The sequence below is a fragment of the Pseudonaja textilis genome, chromosome 7 (genome assembly GCF_049901715.1).
Source record: "Pseudonaja textilis isolate UNSWEBS1 chromosome 7, rPseTex1.2, whole genome shotgun sequence".
Taxonomy (NCBI): domain Eukaryota; kingdom Metazoa; phylum Chordata; class Lepidosauria; order Squamata; family Elapidae; genus Pseudonaja; species Pseudonaja textilis.
In genome coordinates this window covers 4569262-4590031 of record NC_141996.1, presented here as the reverse complement: position 1 = coordinate 4590031, position 20770 = coordinate 4569262, and the positions used below count along the sequence as shown (strand labels likewise).

Sequence of the window (20770 nt, the reverse complement as noted above, 5' to 3'; positions counted from 1 at the left end):
CCCAGAGTCTGGAGGCTTCCCTCAGGCCTCTGGGAGAGGGAAAATGGCCTCCCCTAGGTTCTGGAAGCCTTCCATAAGCTAGAAACAGGCCCGTTTCGTGACTTCCGGTACTTCCGGCAGGGCCGTTTTTCGTCCTCCCAGAACTTCCGTGCAGACCCTGCATTCACGTGGAGATTCCTGGGAGGGGCAGGGTGGGCGGCGCCAGTTGACCGGTTCAACTATCAGTTCAGCAAACCAGATGTAAATTTAACATCCGGTTTCATTCTTCAACATAGTGACTAAATTAGTAGACCAGCAAAACACTGTAGACATAATATATTTAGATTTCAGCAAGGCATTCGACAAAGTAGACATAACACACCCTGCCCAAGCGGGAGGCAGTCAGAAACCTACTTCTTAGTAAGCTAGGAAAAAAGTGGAATAGATGTCACCACCACTAGATGGACTCGCAACTGGCTGGCAAACCGTACTCAACGAGTAGTCCTTAACGGTCTAAGTCTACATGGAGGGAAGTAAGCGGTGGGGTGCCACAAGCTTCCGTCTTAGGCCCAGCCAGGACTCTTCAATATCTTCATTAACGACTTAGATGAGGGAATAGAAGGGGAACTTACCAAATTTGCAGATGATACTAAGCTGGCAGGAATAGCCAACACCCAAGAAGATAGGCTCAAAATCCAGAGGGATCTTGATAGACTAGAACACTGGGCCATATCTAACAAAATAAAATTCAATGTAGAGAAAAGTAAAGTCCTACACTTAGGCAAGAAGAAACAAAAGGACGCATACAGACTGGGTGAAACCAGTTTCAATAGCAGTAACTGTGAGAAGGATCTTGAAATCTTAGTGGACAACCAGCTAAATAGGAGCCAGCAGTATGCAGCAGCAGCCAAAAAAGCTAATGCAATCCTAAATTGTATTAAGAGAAGGATACAATCAAGAACAAGGGAGGTACTAATACCACTCTATAAAGCCTTAGTAAGACCACACCTAGAGCACTGCATCCAGTTTTGTTCACCACATTATAAAAAAGATGTTAAGACTCTAGAAAAAGTACAGAGAAGAGCAACCCAGATGATTAAGGGACTGGAGGCTAAAATATATGATGAACGGTTGCAGGAACTGGGCCTGGCTAGTCTAGGGAAGAGAAGGTCCAGGGGAGACAGGATAGCAGTCTTCCAATATTTGGGGGCTGCCCCAGAGAGGAGGAAGGGGTCAAGCTATTTTCTAAAGCACCTGAAGGCCAGACAAGGAATAATGGATGAAAACTGAACAAGGAAAGATTCAACCTGGAAATAAGGAGAAACTTTCTGACAGTGAGAGAACAATCAACCAATAGAACAGAAGCTGCCTTCAGAAATTGTGGGAGCGCCATCACTTGAGACTTTCAAGAAGAGATTGGACTACCATTTGTCAGAAATAGTGTAGGGTCTTCCGCTTTGGTGGGGGGTTGGACTAGATAACCTACAAGGTCCCTTCCAACTCTGATTATCTGTTATCCCCCAAACCGGCTGAATCCCACTCCTGAATGAAAGGAAGGATGTTGCCATTTTGATTATTGTTTAACAAAGATATTTGCACCCAGACAAACACACTGTTCAACTGAAGATGGAACGACTATATAAAAAATAAAAATATATATTTAAATATATAAAAATATATATTTAAAAAACGAGAGAGAATGTAAGGTGTATCTATCTGTATTTAGGAGCCATTGGCAGATTTGCAATCCAGCCTATTATTCTTAGCTCCATCACATATTCTTATCCCCATGAGAGTTGAGGTCCACCTGTACCATGCGTGATTCCTGTATCTTTTTGGAGTCTCTCCATGTATGTGAAAGTCCTTTGGTGTTTCTTCAGCTTTGGCATAAATTTTTCCACTGGGCATTTTTCCAATCAGCCCAGCTGAGCTGCCCAGAATGACTCAGCAGCTGTCATCCATGGCCCACACCTCCTCTGCGGGTGTCAAACCTTTGGAAGAGGCCCAATTTGAAAGCCTGGCAAGGTGTCAATAAACCCACATTGCCAAGAGTAGAGTAAGGGCCATGAGGAGAAAGATCAGATTGGTTGAGAAACGAGGTGTGTCCTTTTTGATGGAACCCGTCCCGATCACGCCAACGGGGTCTGGCTTTCCTCCCCAGCTTTGCTCATAAATGCTCCTCCTCCTCCACACCCTTGGAAACCTTGTCCACCTTTCGCTCCTTGCCGGCCTGCCAGCTCGGCGAAGACTTCGAGATGCCAGCTGACTTCCAACTCCCAGAAATGGTCTCACCTGCAGCCATGGAGAAGTATGTCTCGGCCATCCAGAAGATGGAACAGACGGTGATGTTCCCAAGCCTCCTTCGTGGAGTCTCTTTAGAAGATCTAGAAGGTGCCTTTGGGGCCGAGTCAGCCGACAAAGACTTGTTTGAACACTTTATGCTGCTGAAATCCGGCAAGGGGATGTTGGAAGGCGGTTGGCCCTTACCTTTGAGAAGAGAGAAGCTACCTGCGGTACCTCAGCTGAAGGAGAACATGGAGACGGACAGCCTGGAAGATATCTTTTATTATCACTTGTCCAGTCTGTACTGTGTCCTCCATCATTTGACTCAAAGAGCCCAAGCCGTCACCGCCAAATACAACGAAATTATGGAACGCATCAACCGGAGCTAAATGGTGGAGAAACACGCACTAGGAAGCAATCCGAGGTAAGATGTTTCCTTTTATATATCTGGAAGTGTTCCTGTCTTGAGATGGGCCTTCAAATTTATTTTTAGGAGCCCTATTTTTCCTTCTCTGTTATCATAAAGGCCATATAACCTAACCATGTTGCCCTACAGGGCTTCCTGTGATGTGTGACCCCTGCCACCGGGCAAGAAATCACACCAAACCATGATTTAACTGTCCCACACTAAAAATGTAGTAATGATTGAGTCCCTAATGATCAGCACCCTCCTTTCAAATACATGTAGGGTGTTGGACATGAAAACCCACCCCTCTCCTAGGAACATGAAATATTTTAGGATACACTAAAAAGTCAGAATATTTCCGCTAAAAAGAGAAGTAGAAACTAAGAGGCAGAAACTCAGCCCACCCACCCCCACCTTTGCTAATGGGCCATTAAGCCCTAGGCCAGAGTATTCTACATAACAAAGACCTCTACCCATCTCACCACCTGGCCTGGGAAGATTGCATCGGCCAGCACTCAGGTGAAGCCATGCGGTCCAGAGAAAGGCTACAAAGTTGGCTAAGACCCCCGCCCCTGGGAGTCTGACAGCCAATGGGATACATTTCTTACACAGGAGCAGGAAACACTAAGGTGAGGCCCAACAGAGGGTATAAAACTAAGGGTCTCTCACCATCTTGCCCCTTCTTTTCCTTCACCCAACTTCTTGAAGCATGTGATCGTCCTTTTCACTTTGGAGCTACAAGCCATGTAGTCCTGCCCACTATTAAACCATCTTTCCAAAACGGCCTCCATGTTTCCAGTGTCTTTCTTCCCCACTTGGAATTGAACCCAGAAGGATATTTTCTTCCAACAAGGGGAAGACTAATCAAGAATGAACATGGTAGGGAGATAAAACCTAGCATTGCACCCTGGTTTGCTATTTATAAAGAAACTTGGGTATCCCTGAACAGTCTCTGCTGCTAGGAGAAATCACGCTGTCTGGGAGAAATCACTGACAAACATTTTTTTTAATATTTATTTTATAGGTTTGCTCCAGTATTGTTGCCCGAAAACCACTGATGGACGAGAAAGCCTTCTCAAAAACTGCTCCAGAGAATGTTCTTGGGCAGCCACCAACCTGTTGCCATTTCTAGAAAAAGTTTTGTGGTTTTGAACTTACTCCAAGTGAACATAAGAACTTTCTCACCAGCAAACTGTGTCTTGAAATATTAAACAAAAAATTGTTACTTATAGTTATGAACTTCGACCGAAAAGAAGATTAAGTTATTTATTCATAGATTAAATATTCTGGGTTTGTGTACCTTTTGAATCAGCCCAGGATACCCTATCAGGGTAGGGCTGAAAGTAACCACTGTTTGAAAATCATGTTCAGAATATTTATGCTAATTTTGTTTGATACGTAACTGAACTGAGGCATTTATGGTGAATAAAAACTACATGGCTGGAATTCATTCCAGATATTGGCTGATTCCCTTTCTTCTCCAAGTTCGGTGTTTTGCCTGCTTGCAAAATTTGCAAATTAGCTAATATCTACAGGGTTTGGTTTTTTTTTCTTTCTTATAGACAAAAACCTCTTTCAAATCTTACTTGGCTTCCTGGTGACTTTACAAACAAATCCAATTTATTTGTAAAGTTACCAGGAAGTTGAAACGTATTGTTATCATTGAAATTTACTTCTATTATTATTAGTAATTATTAGTAACCCAATATCTCAGGGGCTGCCACAAAGAAGAGAGTGTTTCTCCAAAGCACCAGAGGGCAGGACAAGAAGCAATGGATGGAAATTAACCAAGGAGAGAACCAACTCAAAATTAAGGAGAAATTTCCTGACAGTTAGAACAATCAGTCAGTGGAACAACTTGCCTCCAGAAGTTGTAAATGCTCCAACACTGGAAACTTTTAAGAAGTGACTGGATAACCATTTGTCTGAAATGGTATAAGGTTTCCTGCCTAAGCAGGGGGTTGGACTAGAAGACCTCCAAGGTCCCTTCCAACTCTTGTTATTCTATAAGTTACAAGGCCACTGAAAAAAGTGACTTATGACCTTTTATCACAATTATAACCATTGCAGCGGCTCCACAGTTGTGTGATCAAAATTCAGACAGGAAACAGGCCAAGAGGGAAATGAGGGCTTACCTGTGTAAAGGACAGGTTATACAGGTTGATGGAACCAGTTATCAATCATCCTGTTTTCAGGTGCCAAGTGCCCAGGTTTCTCCATTACCTGTTCTAACTCTCCAGGTGTCAACCCTCCAAAGTAGTCCAGGTTATCAAACAGGGGTGTCAAAAGTTACAGGGAGTCCTTGACATGCAACAACTTGCTTAGTAACCATTCAAAGTCACGACGGCACTGGGGAAAAAAGTGACTTATCATCATGTTCCACACTTACGACCATTGCAGCATCCCCGTGGCCACGTGATCAAAATTCAGACCAGGGATGGGATTTTACCTGTTCGGACCAGTTCTACAGAAACGGTTGTTATGATTCTGCGCAGTTTGGAGAATCGGCGAATCGTGTCCCTGGCTGGCCCCGCCCTGCCCCTCTCCGCCCGCCCCTCCCCTCCCAGTCAGTCCTTAACTTGCATTTCTTTTTATTCCCCACCCGACGGTCAGCAACGGATGGAAACTCATCAAGGAGAGAAGCAACCTAGAACTAAGGAGACATTTCCTGTCGGTTGGAACAATTAATCAGTGGAATGAGTTGCCTCCAGAAGTTATAAATGCTCCAACACTGGAGGTTTTAAAGAAGATATCGGATAACCCTTTGTCTGAAGTGGTGTAGGGTTTCCTGCCTAGGCAGTGGGTTGGACTAGAAGACCTCCAAGGTCCCTTCCAACTCTGGTATTGTATTGTATTGTATTGTATTGTATTGTATTGTATTGTATTGTATTGTATTGTATTCCTTTCCTTTCCTTTCCTTTCCTTTCCTTTCCTTTCTTATTCTATTCTATTCTATTCCTGATTCTATTCTATTCTTTGCATAGAGAATTCTATTCTATTCTATTCTATTCTATTCTATTCTATTCTATTCTATTCTATTCTATTCCTGATTCTATTCTATTCTTTGCATAGAGAATTCTCTTCTCTTCTCTTCTCTTCTCTTCTCTTCTCTTCTCTTCTCTTCTCTTCTCTTCTCTTCTATTCTTTGCATAGAGAATTCTATTCCATTCCATATATTCTATTCTATTCTATTCTATTCTATTCTATTCTATTCTATTCTATTCTATTCTACTCTACTCTACTCTACTCTACTCTACTCTACTCTACTCTGATTCTATTCCTGATTCTATTCCTGATTCTATTCTATTCTATTCTATTCTAATTCTCGATTCCATTCCATTCCACTAAATGGCCACTAAATGAACTGTTGTAAGTTGAGGACTGCCTGTACTGAGCTGTTCAAAATGCAGGGGTTAAGACGGGCCATCTTCAGCCAGACTGAGGACACTGAAAAAAATCCAGCCGAGAATTGGAAAAGAGCCGAAGGCAACGCCTGTTTGGTGAGATGGTTTGCCGAAGGCACGAAAGAGACGAGGAGGAACCGATTGGGCTGGCCGGCTCATTCATCCACTCTGACGGGCCTGCCCAAAGGCAGGAATTTGGAGGATTCTGGCCAGCGGATCTCCTCCCACCTTTGGAGAGGAGGACTGCCACCTCCGCAGGTGTCCTAAATGCAAAACTTCCGCTTTACAGCTGCCTGGGTTACGCTTGCTTTCACCTGGAAGGGAGCGCCTAACGTGCAACTGGGTGTGAATGGGCATCGGTGTGTGCTGCAGGGTAGCAACGAGAAGCTGGAAAGGAAAACCAATTAGTGAGCCCTTCCCCAACAATAACCCGCCGGCTGCTAATTGAGACACCAGTGCTGAAGGAGGGGGAAAAAAATGAATAATTCTCCCGAGCCGAAGATCCTTGGTAAACAAAGTCCAGCCAACTTGCAGACGGTAAGCAAGAAGGAAGAAAGCAACGAGAGGAAGGGTGGTTGGTTGGGTTTAATTTCCTCACTGGCAGTTTTGCCACCTTCCAGAAGCAGCTGGTAGGTGGGCAATCTTTTGATGTGTTTTCAGGAGCTGAGGCAGTGAGGGAATGTGCCAAAACAAGTTTGTGGGTCTTTGTGGAAAATGCAACTTTGTTTTAGGGGAAGGGGGCGGGGGGCTTTGCTTGTTGTAGATATTGTGCAAGTCAGTGGATGGAGATCGCACAACGCACTAAGAAAAGGATCTGTTGACTACCAAACACAGAAACTAAACAAACAAACAAAAAACCCATAAAAGAACATTAACAAAATTGTTCCTTAAGGTAGTAGAGGAGTTGAGTATTCAAGATATAAGGAGAGAGAATTGAATGGCAAAAGTAGACAATTCACATTTTACTCAAATAGGCACTTATCGCGGTCAAGAACAGACATGATTTGGGTGTCAACAGACTTAATTCCTAACAGGCAGGAAGCGAATATTGACATAAGCCCTTGGGCTGATCATAATCCAATAAGGGTCAAATGGAAGGGCCAGAGGAAGAGATCAAGCTGGACTTTGAATAATTCGATCTTGAAAGAAAAAGGATGTATTGATAATATAGAAAAAGAATTGGCCGCCTTCTTTAAAAAAAATAAATCGGAGACAACCTCATTACAAAATGTGTTGGACACTATGAAAGTGTATACTAGAGGTGTGTTATAGCATATACAAGAAGAAGAAGGAACATTAAACAGAGACAAATACAGACCTTAGAAGGAGACTACAAGAAACTGGAGGAGTTACAATCTCCACAACATAGAAACATTAAAAGTCAAATGGATATAATCAAACATAGAATAGGATTAATGGAAAAAAGAAGAACTGGCTCAAAAGATTAGAGGAGTCAAACAGAACTATTTTAAAAAGAAAAGGATTTGTCAACTGCAGCGGCTTTAAGATAGGTTAGGGTTAGGGTTAGGGTCAACTCCCAGAATTCCCCAGCCAGCATGTGAAGTGCTAATACGCTTTATCAGGCTTGATAATACTTAGAATAACAGAGTTGGAAGAGACCTTGGAGGTCTTCTAGTCCAACCCCCTGCTCAGGCAGGAAACCCTGTAGCATTTCAAACAAATGGCTATCCAATCTCTTCTTTAAAACTTACACTGTTGGAGACAGTGAAGAGCAACCAGAGTGATTAGGGGACTGGAGGCTAAAACATATGATGAACCGTTGAAGGAATTGGGTATGTCTAGTCTAGTGAAAAGAAGGACTAGAGGTGATATTTCTAATATTTGAGGGGCAACCACAGAGAAGAGGGGGTCAACCTATTCCCCAAAGCACCTCAAGACAGGACAAGAAGCAATGAATGGAAACTAATCAAGGAGGGAAGCAGTTTAGAATTAAGGAGAAATTTCCTGACAAAACAATTAATCAGTGGAACCGCTTGCCACCAGAAGTTGTGGGAGCTCCTACACTGGAGGTTTTTAAGAAGAGAATGGATAGTCATTTGTCTGGAATTGCATAGGGTCTCCTTCCTGAGCAGGGGGTTAGACTAGAAGACCTTTGAGGTCCCTTCCAACTCTGTTAATTCTCTTAAGTCCACCCATCTTAAAAGTTGCTGAAGTTGCTGAGCCCTGCACCAAGCCATAAATTGTGATTTATAAGATATACTTAGATTCCATATGGACTAAGTTAAAACCAGACAAACTCAGTTCTTCATGAAAGGGAAGATAGGCAAAGAAACTGTGATATGTTCTATATGCAACAGTCTGCATATACGTGGATAGGTTGGTGCCGCATCCTAAACCAGGATATTTCAAAGGCATGGTTAGTGGTATCATTCACACTAAGCCCCAAACAAGCCAAACTCCATTATAGCTTCTCAGGGTATGTGTGAAACATGGGGGCCTATTCCATAAATCAAAGATTAAAAAATGGCTTTGCACAATGCGAATCCATCCACTCTGGATTCTAAACTATGGATTGATAAGCATGTCATGGCAATCCAGTAAAATGGTTGCTTATTTTGACAAAGAAGGGTGAGGCCAGTGATGACATAGTATACCACATGAAGTCAATGTGTGGCTGGGTCAACCAGAAATGGTGGCATAGTCAGAGATGTGAATCCAATCTTTATGGATCCTTGAGTAGAAGTTCTACTTCTCTTGTTGGTACCACCTCAACCAAATTGTGGTGTTCCCACTCAAGGGAAACCCACCTCGCTTCCTTATTAGGGAAGTGCTATAATTCGTTGATGTGAGATAAGAGTCTTTCTTGAAAGTTCTCAAGGGCAAAAACATGGAAGTGGTTTACTCCTCTTCCTTCTGGGAACTTTTAGTGATTTACTTCCCAATCTAGTCTACCTCCCAGGGATTGCCTGGTGGTGTCCTTTCCAGATGTTAACTAGGTTTAATCTTGTTTAGAATTTTGAAAATTGCTGGGCTCAGGTAGGGATTGTTACATGGCTTAACTCAGGGGCCTTCAAACTTGACACCTTTAAGATTTGTGGACTTCAACTCCCAGAATTCCTCCTCCAGTCATGTTAGCTCAGGAATGCTGGGAGTTGAAGTCCACAAGTCTTAAACTTGCCAAGTTGGAAGACCCTTTCCTGTTCTCTCAACCATAGAAACTTTAAAACCCCAAGAATTCCCCATCCAGCAAGTTCTTTTCCTTGATTAGTTTTCCACCTGTTGCTTCTTGTCCTGCCTTCAGAATTCAAATGCTTTGGAGAATAGCTTGACTCCCTCTTCTTTGGGGCAGCCCCTCAGATATTGGAAGACTGCTATCATGTCACCCCTAGTCCTTCTCTTCGTTAAACCAGACATACCCAATTCCTGCAACTGTCCTTCATAGTATGTTTTAGCTTTAGGTTCTAAGACTCTTCTAGAAGGTCAGAAGGATGGAGGTAGGCCTCACTGTAGGAGGTAAGATGGTCCAGAAGTCAGGCACCACAACAGAGAAGCTTCTCCTAAACCCTGCTACCAAATTCCTTGGGTGATAGGTCTGGAGAAAACCAACGCAAGTAGGGCAGGCCAAGTCCACAGGAGGGCTTATGTTCGTAGACCTAGAAGAACCAAGGAGAACTGCTTTAAAACAATGTATTATTGATCATTGGGACGCAGTGGTTAAGACTCTGAGCTTGTTGATTAGCAAGATTGGCAGTTCGGTGGTTCGAATCCCTAGCGCTGCGTAACAGAGCGAGCTCCCCTTACTTGTCCTTAACCTAGCAGTTAGAAAGCACATTAAAAAATGCAAGTAGAAATATAGGGACCACCTTGGTGGGAAGGTAACAGCATTCCATGCCCCTTTGAAGGTGTTTAGTCATACCGGCCACATGACCATGGAGACGTCTTCGGACAGCGCTGGCTCTTCGGCTTTGTAACGGAGATGAGTACCGCCCGCTAGAGCAGGAAACGACAAGCACATATGCACAAGGGGAACCTTTATCTTATTATTGATTAAAATGCTTTGTTAACTAGATTGTTGTGGCTGTCCCTGCTCTTTCTAGTCTCAAAATTGAGATGTGGCGTATCTTCTCCTCCCTTTTCTCATCTGCAGTGCCAAATAATTGAGTTAAATGTTGGTGGGGAGATCTTCACAACCACGTTGAGCACTCTGAAGAGGTACCCAGGATCCAAATTGGCTGAGATGTTCAGTCAGGCTATACCCCGAACAGATTCGGCGGGACGATTCTTCATAGACCGGCCGGGGACTTATTTTAAATACGTCCTTGAGTATCTGCGTAGTGATCAGGTCCCCTTGCAACACGTTGAGGAGGTTTATAAGGAAGCCACCTACTATGACGTCAAGCCTCTGATCAAACAACTGGAAGAGTCTCCTCAGATCTTTGGTGAGTTGGTGGCCAGGAAGCAGTTCCTGGCTCGGGTGCCCAACTATTCTGAAAGCATCGAGCTCATGATCCGAATCGCCCGGGCAGAAGCTGTGGCCTCCCGTCAATCCAGCGTTATGCTCTGCGTGATGAAGACTTTGGAAGATGTGGCGAAGTGTGGCGATGCTCTCAGCAGCTTAGATGTCTCCAAGAAATCTGTGGTCCAGTTTGGCCCGTGGAAAGCTGCCCCAAACGTTCAGGATCTCCTGGACTGCATCAAGATGGACATAGAAGCCAAAGGTTACAAGACGTCTTTCCAGAGCTATGTTCCAGAAAAAGGCTTTCGTTTCAAAGCCAATGACTTCTTCTACAAGTTTTTGTTCCATTGGTGGTAGCCCAAAGCTCACAACTCATAATATCTTGAAGCAGGGGTGGGATTCAATTTTTTTAACTACCGGTTCTGTGGGTGGGTGTGGCTGGATACTGTAAAATCTCCAGTCAGAGGTGGTGTTTGCTGGTTCTCCGAACTACTCAAAATGTCCGCTACCAGTTCTCCAGAACTGGTCAGAACCTGTTAAATACCACCTCTGGCTAGATAGATGATAGATAGATAGACGAGGAGGAGGAGGAGATAGATAATTAGATAGATAGTTGATAGATAGACAGTCGGTTGGATAGACAGACGGACAGACACAGAGATAAACAGATAATTAGATGGATAGAGAAAGATAAATGGATGGATGGATGGATAGATAATAGAGAGATGATAGATAGATAGATAGATAGACAGACAGACAGACAGACAGACAAGGAGGATGAGGATGAGATAGACAACTAGATAGATAGTTGATACAGATAAATAGATAGACAGACAGACAGACACAGAGAGAAGCAGACAGACAATTAGATGGATAGAGAAAGTTAAATAGATGGATGGAAGGACGGATGATAGAGATAGCTAGATACAGTGGTGGGATTCAAATGTTTTTACTACTGGTTCTGTGGGCCTGGCTTGGTGGGCGTGGCAGGGGAAGGATACTATAAAAATCTCCAGTCAGAGGTGGTTGCTGGCTCTCTGAACTACTCAAAATGTTTGCTACCGGTTCTCCAGAACTGGTCAGAACCTGATGAATACCACCTCTGTCTTGAAGGTCTCTTGGGTAGCTTCCCCAGCATTGGGCTACATAAAGGCAGAAGATCCCTCCAGAGGTCTGCTGAATTTTAGCAGTCTAGGATCTCTAAACTTTGCTCCTTGTCTGGTGTTTGAGATCTTTTGAGAACAATTGGATTTTGGTGGGCATTCTCATAAAAGCAGGAAACAGGCCAACAAGAAAATGAGGGTTTATCTGTGTAAATGTCTATGGACATTTTCAGTCATCCAATGGTCAGGGTTGTCTCAAAAGTGCTTTTTCAAGACCCAGCTGAACTTTCTGTTTTTTCTTTGAAGACGTTTCACTTCTCATTTTGGACAGAGAGGACCACTTTAGGCATAAAAGCCAGCTGGGTAACTTTGGGCCAATAACCAGGAGACTGAGTTCTAGTCCCGCCTTAAGCATGAAAGCCAGCTGTGTGACTTTGGGCTAATCACCAGGAGATTGTGAGTTCTAGTCCTACCTTAGGCATGAAAGCCAGCTGGTTAACTTTGGGCCAATCACCAGGAGATTGTGAGTTCTAATCCTGCCTTAAGCAAGAAAGCCAGCTAACTGACTTTGGGTGGGTCAATCTCTCAGGCGGGTCTTTGGGTGGGTCAATCTCTCAATCTCTAATCCCCTCACAGGGTTTTAGTTGTGGGGTAAATAGGAGGAACAAAACGTGTTGGATATGTTGATCACCTGGAGTTGTTTGTAAAAATAATAAAGGAGGGATGTAAATAAATACTGACTTTTGTCTGTGGATATTCTCCGTCATCCAGGTCCTGGTTGCCTCAAAAGTGCTTTTTCAAGAAGCAACTGGACTTTCTGGTTTTTCTTTGAAGACGTTTCGCTTCTCATCCAAGAAGCTTCTTCGGCTCTGAGAGAATGGTGAAGAGCGGAAGCATTTATAGGCCTTGCAGACAGCTGGAGTATAAATCCTTCCATTCCCCACTATCCTGTCAGAACTGAAGAGGCTTCTTGGATGAGAAGCAAAATGTCTTCAAAGAAAAAACAGAAAGTCCAGTTGCCCCTTGAAAAAAAAAGCACCTTTAGGACTTTTGGTTCAGCACCTTAACCCAGCGTTTCTCAACCTTAACAAATTCAAGAAAATTCAAGAAAACCAAAAGCCAAGTCAGTGTAAAAAAAAAGAAAAAAGCTGACTTGCTCCAGTGCAAAACAACCATGAGGCCAGCAAATACAGTACCAGGAAATAAATCGAGGCATGTGACTTGTTCAAACATTCCTAAAGGACAAGGATACAATTGTTGTCCTGAGTTAAAATAATGTACATACAGACCAAGACAACAGCAATCTTTTACAGGTAGTCCTTGATTTACAATCATTTGTTTATAGTGACAACGGAACATTTGAAGTAACAATGGAATGGGAAAAAGTGATTTATGATTGTCACACTTATGACTGTCCCAGCATCCCTGGGACCGTGTCATCAAATTTCAGAGGCTTGGCAACTGTCTGGTATGCTTTTATTGAAATTGTTGGCATCAATTATGGTTGTAATTTGAGGATTACCTGCATAAGCTTGGCAAGTAAAAGTCCACACATAAGTTATAGGGTAAATCCACTTCAACTGCATGTCTTTACCAGCTGTCTTTGGAGTGGATTTTCAGGAAGGAAATCAAGTTGATAGATGGATGGATGGATGGATGGATGGATGATAGATGGATGATGGATGATAGATGGATGATAGTTGATAGACAGACAAATAGATATAGAGGATAGGTAGATGGATGATAGGTGGATGATAGTTGATAGACAAATATAGATAGATAGATAGATAGATAGATAGATAGATAGATAGATGATAGATGGATGATAGTTGATGGACAGACAAATAGATATAGAGGATAGATAGATGGATGATAGATAGATGATAGTTGATAGACAAATATAGATAGATAGATAGATAGATAGGTAGATAAATGGATGATAGATGGATGATAGTTGATGGACAGACAAATAGATATAGAGGACAGATGGATGGATGGATGGATGGATGGATGGATGGATGGATAAATAGATAGATGACAGATGGATGATAGTTGATAGACAGACAAATAGATATAGAGGATAGGTAGATGGATGATAGGTGGATGATAGTTGATAGACAAATATAGATAGATAGATAGATAGATAGATAGATAGATAGATAGATAGATAAATGGATGATAGATGGATGATAGTTGATGGACAGACAAATAGATATAGAGGACAGATGGATGGATGGATGGATGGATGGATGGATGGATGGATGGATAAATAGATAGATGATAGATGGATGATAGTTGATAGACAAATAGATATAGAAGATAGATAAATAGATGAATGGATGGATGATAGATGGATGACAGTTCATAGACAGACCCAGACAGATGCTATAGAATAGATAGACAGGCAGGCAGGCAGATAGATACATGGATGGTAGTTGATAGACAGACAGACAGTCGGATAATAGCTGATAGACAGACAGATAGATGTGCTCCAGCGAAAGCCCCCCTCTCGACAAATCCCATCTGCGACACTTCCATTGACTTCCGCCACTCCGACCCCGCAAATGGAAGGCTCCGGAAGCTGCCCTTGACAACCTGAAGTCACGGTTGAATGAAAAGTCGGGAGACGAGGAGCGCCCCGCCTCTTCAGCGCGGCTGAGAGACAGAGAGAGAGAGAGAGGGCGGAGAATGGGGTGGGGGGAAAGCTACGGCGGCCGAGGAGGCTCTTGAGTACCCAGAAGGCGAAGCTGGGCCGGTTCGCCAGGCCTGGAGCATGGCGGCTCACCTGAAGAAGCGGGTCTACGAGGAGTTCAGCAAAGTGGTGGTCCAGGTAACCGATGACGCTCTCGGGGCGGGAAGGAGAGGCCGGGGTCGGAGGGAGTTCACGGAAACAAGTCTGCCAAGCGGGAGGGGGCCGGGGTGGGGTGGAAAGCAATGTCTGCTTTCTTTGGCTGGCTTCACACGACACGCGGAACCCGCGTTGTCGGAACAGGCGACGCTTCGTCTGGTTCAGGCACTCTACGTAACAAGGAAACGGGTGGGTTCTCACGTGACGTTTGACCCGAGTTGGTAGGACTGTGTGGATGCGACGTATGAAAAAGTAAAATATGTGTGTGTGTATATATATATATATGACACAGACACAAATATACATATACATATATATACATATATACATATACACACACACATATATATATATACACACATACACACACATATACAGATAGATAGATAAATAAATACACACAATTTTTATGTCTTTTCATATACTTTTCCCTTTCGTATTTCTCTTTTATATTCTTCCGTATATCTTCTATACACATGTTTCATAGTTTTTAAAATATTTTCTCATACAGTTTCTTAATATATTTTCTCAGGAATGTGACCTAATTTGGGTAATGAATTTTCCCCTTCTTGTTTTTCTTTTATATTCTTCCATATATACTTTTCATGTAATTTTATTTAAAAGAGGGGGGGGGGGACATGACCCTGGGACACTGCAACCGTCATAAATGTGAGTCACTTGCCAAGCATCTGAAAGTAAACCACGTGACCACGGAAATACTGCAATGGTCATAAGTGTGAAAAACGGTTGTAAGTCCCTTTTTTCAATGCTGTTCTAACTTTGAACGGTCGCTAAGCGAACTCTTGTAAGTTGAAGACTATCTGTATTACTCTAATAACACTGATGGTTGTTACAGCAATTGCCCTTAGCACTTATATACCGCTTCATAGTGCTTGTACAGCCTTGTCTAAGCAGTTTACAGAGCCAGCCTCTTGCCCCCAACAATCTGGGCCCTCATTTTACCCACCTCGGAAGGAGGGAAGGCTGAGCCGATCAGGATCGAACTGCTGGCAGTGAGAAGTGAGTTAGCCTGCAGTACTGCATTCTGACCACTATGCCATCACAGCTCCTTTCTTTTCTTCTTTCCTTCTTTCCTTCCTTCCTTCCTTCCTAATAGCACCTAGACTTATATACCGCTTCACAGTGCTCTCTGAGCAGTTTACAGAGTCAGCATATTCCCCCCCCCCCAAAAAAAAAACAATCTGGGTCTTCATTTAACCGACCTTGGAAGGATGAGTCAACCTTGAGCTGGTCAGAATCAAACTCCTGGCAGTGGGCAGAGTCCGCCTGCAATTCTGTATTCTGACCACTATGCCACCACAGCTTGCTTGCTTCCTTCCTTCCTTCCTTCCTTCCTTCCTTCCTTCCTTCCTTCATCCCTCCCTCCCTCCCTGTGTCAGCCTTTTGCTCCCAACAATTTGGGTCCTCGTTTTATCCACCTTGGAAGGATGGAAAGTTGAGTCAACCTTGAGGCTGGTGAGTCTTGAACTGCCCAACTGCTGGCAGTCAGCAGAAGTAGCTTGCAGTGCTGCATTGCTAACCACTGCACCACCACGGCTCCACGGTTACGGTACTATAAAATAATAAAAAAAGCAACAAGATCTAAAAAGAAGTCCATGATAAACGTTAATTTATCATTAATTAACAAACATTAATGTTTCAGCAACAGCAGCATGAAGAAATTTCGGCTAAAAAAATCCGGCTAACCAAACCCAGCAAATCTGCCGCTCTTCACGTAGATCTTTGCAAGGCCACCTCGCCGGCCGATGCGTTGCAATACTTGCTTCAGTTTGCCCGGAAGCCAGTGGAGGCTGAAAGTGTGGAAGGCGTTGTGCGAATCTTGCTGGAACATTACTACAAGGTAGGTGTTCTGACCAAGGTTTCCTGAGACCGTAATTAAGTACAACTCTTGGTTTACTTCGGCGCTGGGAATAATAAAAACAAGGATAAATAGGCTGAAAAACAGCTTCCATTCCCAGGGCAAGTAGCTCTGTTGAATTCGACTGTATAGTGCAGTGTTGGCGCGGTGTCGGGGGTTTTTGGGTCAATGTGTGGAGGGTGAAGGATGTGTGTTTGTGTTTATTCTCATGGCCCTGATGTGCACTGAAGATGGTGTTTGATTTCGTTGTAAGAAGTGCAATGACAATAAAGTAAACTAAATCAAACTTACCACAGCCTCTAGAACAGAATATGGAATAACAGAGTTGGAAGGGACCTTTGAGGTCTTCTAGCTCAGGGGTCACCAACCTTTTGGACCTCAGGGACCACCAAACTCACAATTTTAAATCCTGCGGACTAGAGACCCTGGGAAAATTCCCCACCCCGTTTTCCTACTGATCGATCATTGTTTATTTGGGATCGCAGGATACCGTCTGCAGCTCCATTCTTGGGGGGGGGTGGAGGAGAGAGAGGGGGAGAGGGAGGGAGGGAGAGAGAAAGAAAGAGGAAGACACTTTGGGCTTCATTCAAGGAAATCAGCAGAAGCAGCAGAAGTCTTTCTTTCTCTCCCCCAAAGTCCGCCAGAAATGAGTCTTTGTGAGACTTGTCATGCCGGCGCAGCCTCTTGGAGCAGGCGGCCTTGCAGGGTCCCAAAGACTCATTTCTGGCGGAGTTTGGGGGAGAGAAAGAAAGACTTTGGCTGCTTTCCTTGTGTGGAGCCAAAAGCAGAAGAAGAAAGAAGCAGCCCGGTGGCCAGGCCAGGCACGTGGGGCAAGTTCTCCCCTCCGCCCTTCCCCCCCTCTCCTCACTACCTCGTGTTCGCAATGCAAGCGGCGCAAGCCTTGTGTTCCCGTGGGCCATGTGGGTGGCACAGCCTTGTGTTCCTGCGCTGCCTGGATTAATTGCTTTGGGGGTGACCTTTCTCTGCGGACCACCAAAATTTTCTCGTGGACTACCAGTGGTCCCCGGCCCACCGGTTGGCGACCACTGAACTAAACTAAGTCGAGGAATATCTGTATTCTCATTGCGTTCATCAATGTTTATTTCATTTTTCTGTTTACCCTTATTTTCTTCCTGTTTGTTATTGTAAGCAGCCTAGAATAAGCCCATTGTCAGCTTTGGAAGCCATAGATTAGCACCAGAAGCTTCCACACTGCCATATTCTTGAGCCGGGGAAAACCAGAGGGGGGAATTTTATGGAGCGTATATGGTTAGACCGAATAGCATTCTTTTTTTTTAAAGTCAAGGTCATGTTATTTCTGCACCTAGCTGAGGAGTGGTTGAGGAGACGGATGGTGATTGGGGCATGTGATGGAATGAGGGTTGCAGGGGGTGGATTTGTAAATTTTTTTTACTTATTGGAGGGAAACCCAGAACTTTCAGATTCAGGATTTCCCAGGTGTGCCAGTTTACTACTCTAATAGAAAGGAAACTTTGAGAACATGCCTGTCTTGGAGTTACCGATTGATGTTGAGGTTTTCTGGAATGCCGATACCCACAGCACAATCGGTGGCAATTAAATGTAATAAATAAAATAATTAATTGGAAAATTTGTCATTAAGCGATGCGAGTGATAAGCGAGGCACCCTGGGACTGTCCCCGATTTTATGACCTTTTTTGGCGCAGTCGTTCAGTGAATTATGTGGTCATTTAGTGCAGTGGTCGTCAACGAGCGGGCCGGGGACCGCTGGTGGTCCGTGAGAAAATTTTGGTGGGCCACAGAGGAATGTCACCCCCAAACAATCCAGGCTGTGTGGGAACACAAGGCTGCGCCACCCACATGGCCCACGGGAACACAAGGCTTGCGTTGCTTGCATTGTGAACACATGAGGTAGTAAGGGGAGGGGGGAAAGGGCGGAGGGGGGGGACTTGCTCCATGCACCCCACGTGCCTGGCCTGGCCACCGGGCTGCTTCTTTCCGCTTCTTTCTGCTTCTGCTTTTGGCTGCACACAAGGAAAGCAGCCAAAGTCTTTTTTTCTCTCCCCCAAACTCTGCCAGAAATGAGTCTTTGGGACCCTGCAAGGCCTCCTGCTCCAAGAGGCTGGGAGGCAAAGTCTCATTTCTGGAGGAATTTGGGAGAGAGAGAGAGAGAGAGAGAGAGAGAGAGAGAGAGAAAGACTTCTGCAGCTTCTGCTGCTTTCCTTGCATGGAGCCAAAAGTCTCTCTTTCTCTCTCTCTCTCCCCTTGAGAATGGAGCTGGATTCCAAATAAAGAATGGGATCTTCCTGTGATCCCAAATAAAGAACGATCGATCGGTAGGAAAACGGGGTGGGGAATTTTCCTGCAGACATTTTTTTGGGGGGGGGGGATTTTCCGGGGTCTCTGGTCCGCGGGATTTAAAATGATGAGTTTGGTGGTCCCTGAAGTCCAAAAGGTTGGCAGCCTCTGGTTTAGTGAAGGGAACGTCGCTAAGCGAATCATGCAGCTCTCCATTGACTCTGCTGGTCGGAAGCTGGCTGGGATGGTTGCAGACAAGATGGTTGTTTTGATGCCCTTCTCTTATGCACAGGAAATCGATCCCTCCGTGAGATTGAAAATCGCTTCCTTGCTGGGCTTGTTGTCCAAAACTCCTGACTTTTCTCCTGACTGCATTCTGGACGATGTCATTAATACTCTCCAAACTGAAAGTAAGTGATCTCCCCTCCCGCCTGCCCCCCCCCGACCCCAGCTAAGGAACGTAGGGAATTGTGGCGCTCTCACCTCACAGTCAGGAGGCTGATATTTCTCTCTTGCGCTGGGCACTATGAGAATCTATCTGCGACAAAAACACTGCCTTGGCAACAGGAAGGGCATCCGGCCAGAAAAAAAAAACACTCCACTCCATTCAGGTGTCCCAACTCCACCCCGCAAGGGACGACGGGGTCATTAAATGACGAACAACATTCGAAGCATGGCTGACTTCCCTGTCTGTTGGTGTTACATCGTCTTAAGCCGGACATGTCAAACTCGCAGTCCGTGTGCCATATTTGGCCTGCGATAGGCCCCAGAGTTGACCTGTGGGACAGTCCCAGAGATAGGGAGGGACCAACCTCTGCCCCCCTGGGCCTAGCTGTGACAACCAGGCCATGCCCACCCTGGTCCCTCAAGGGCGAACAAAATCCTGATACGCCCCCCCCCCCAAACGGGATTGAGTTTGACACCCCTGCCCTAGTCCACCATACAGGTAATCCTTAAAGTATGACCACAATTGAATCGTGCCGCCGTTAAGCAAATTTGGCTTCCCTCGTTGACTTTGCTTATTGGAAGCTGACTGGGAAGGTTATAGATTGTGATCGCCTGACTCCAGGGCAGCTGTTGTGTCCTGTCGGCCACCCGGCCCCTCCAGTAGCCAAATCAGATGAACAGGAGGAGGCGTGGGAGTCAGGGTCAGCATCAAAGACAACCTGAGAGCTCTGAGGGGGAAGAGAGAATGGAGCTGGCAGAGAGAGAGAGAGAGGGAGGGGAGAAGCCAGGGCTGTCTGTCAGCCCTCAGATGGAGAGTCAACAGCCCCCAGGTCTGGAAGTGGCTAATGAGGAAGAGGAGGAACAGCTGGGCCCAGTGCCTGAGAAGCAGCTGTGCAGAAGGCAGAGGAGAGGAGAGCAGTGGAAATCTATGGGCTGGTCCTTGGAACGGAAGAGCCATAGCTGCTAGAGAAGCCCCACCCTAGTTCTGGGGATAAAAGGCAGGGGGTGGAGATGAATAAATGTGACACACAGCTATTCATCTCCCGGACGGATGGACCTGTTAGCCTGCGGCGGGAGAGAAACTTTTGCCGGGGCTGCCGACACTCCTAATAAAGGAATTTTTGAGTTCACTTCAGAGGGTTTGTCGTGTTTGGGGAACTGAGTCAGAGCATCATCACAACTGTCATAAATACATGCCAGAAGTGCCTGGATTTTTTTTATCATAGTGTGACCGTAGGGATGTTAATGGCCAGGAAATGTGAAAAGGTCACTTTTAATAAGTCACTTTTTTCAGCGCCATGGTCACTTCAAATGGTCACTAGACAAATGGTTATAAATCAAGGACTACCTGTACAGGTAACTGGACTGCTTTTTGCGTTGTGGGATGTGTTAGCCCTACTGTATTAGGGAATCCGGTCACGGCGGGCTTTGTTTAAAACAATCACTATTTAAAAAAAAAATCCCGCCGTGGTGTGTCGTGTAAACACCAGACTCCGTCCCAGATTGCATGCTTGTTCTCAAGCTATGATTGGTAGGCAATCAATCTCCATCCAGAAACAGATTCCCCTAAGAGCCCTTGGTGCAAGCAAGGTGGTTTGCCTGCAGACGTTTAATTACCCAGATAGGTAACGCCATCAGTGTGTGGTCGGTGTGCCGTTTGCTCCCTGTTTTATACAGGAGCTTGCTCTGTTTCTACAACACGGTTGTTGCATTGTGACTGGAAGTGG

At 44.8% G+C, this 20770-nt stretch overlaps 3 protein-coding genes across 3 annotated transcripts in view; all 3 read left to right on the top strand.

The window, feature by feature from the left end:
- Positions 1–1959: 1959 nt before the first annotated feature.
- LOC113440502 (mid1-interacting protein 1-B-like) lies at positions 1960–4118 on the top strand. The gene is made up of 2 exons (XM_026706936.2): positions 1960–2686; positions 3693–4118. Exon 1 carries the CDS (start codon positions 2235–2237, stop codon positions 2649–2651), a length of 417 nt encoding a protein of 138 aa, XP_026562721.1. The 5' UTR covers positions 1960–2234; the 3' UTR covers positions 2652–2686; positions 3693–4118.
- A 1845-nt stretch (positions 4119–5963) lies between these two features.
- Positions 5964–12326, top strand: KCTD14 (potassium channel tetramerization domain containing 14). The gene is made up of 2 exons (XM_087936908.1): positions 5964–6609; positions 10181–12326. Exons 1-2 carry the CDS (start codon positions 6550–6552, stop codon positions 10844–10846), a joined length of 726 nt encoding a protein of 241 aa, XP_087793034.1. The 5' UTR covers positions 5964–6549; the 3' UTR covers positions 10847–12326.
- Positions 12327–14264: 1938 nt separating this feature from the next.
- INTS4 (integrator complex subunit 4) overlaps positions 14265–20770 on the top strand; it is a 43601-nt gene continuing 37095 nt past the window's right edge. Inside the window, exons 1-3 of the mRNA XM_026706785.2 lie at positions 14265–14422; positions 16104–16301; positions 18889–19006. Of these exons, the coding sequence (XP_026562570.1) occupies positions 14366–14422; positions 16104–16301; positions 18889–19006 (373 nt within the window). The 5' untranslated portion in view covers positions 14265–14365. The remainder of the gene's footprint in view (positions 14423–16103; positions 16302–18888; positions 19007–20770) is intronic.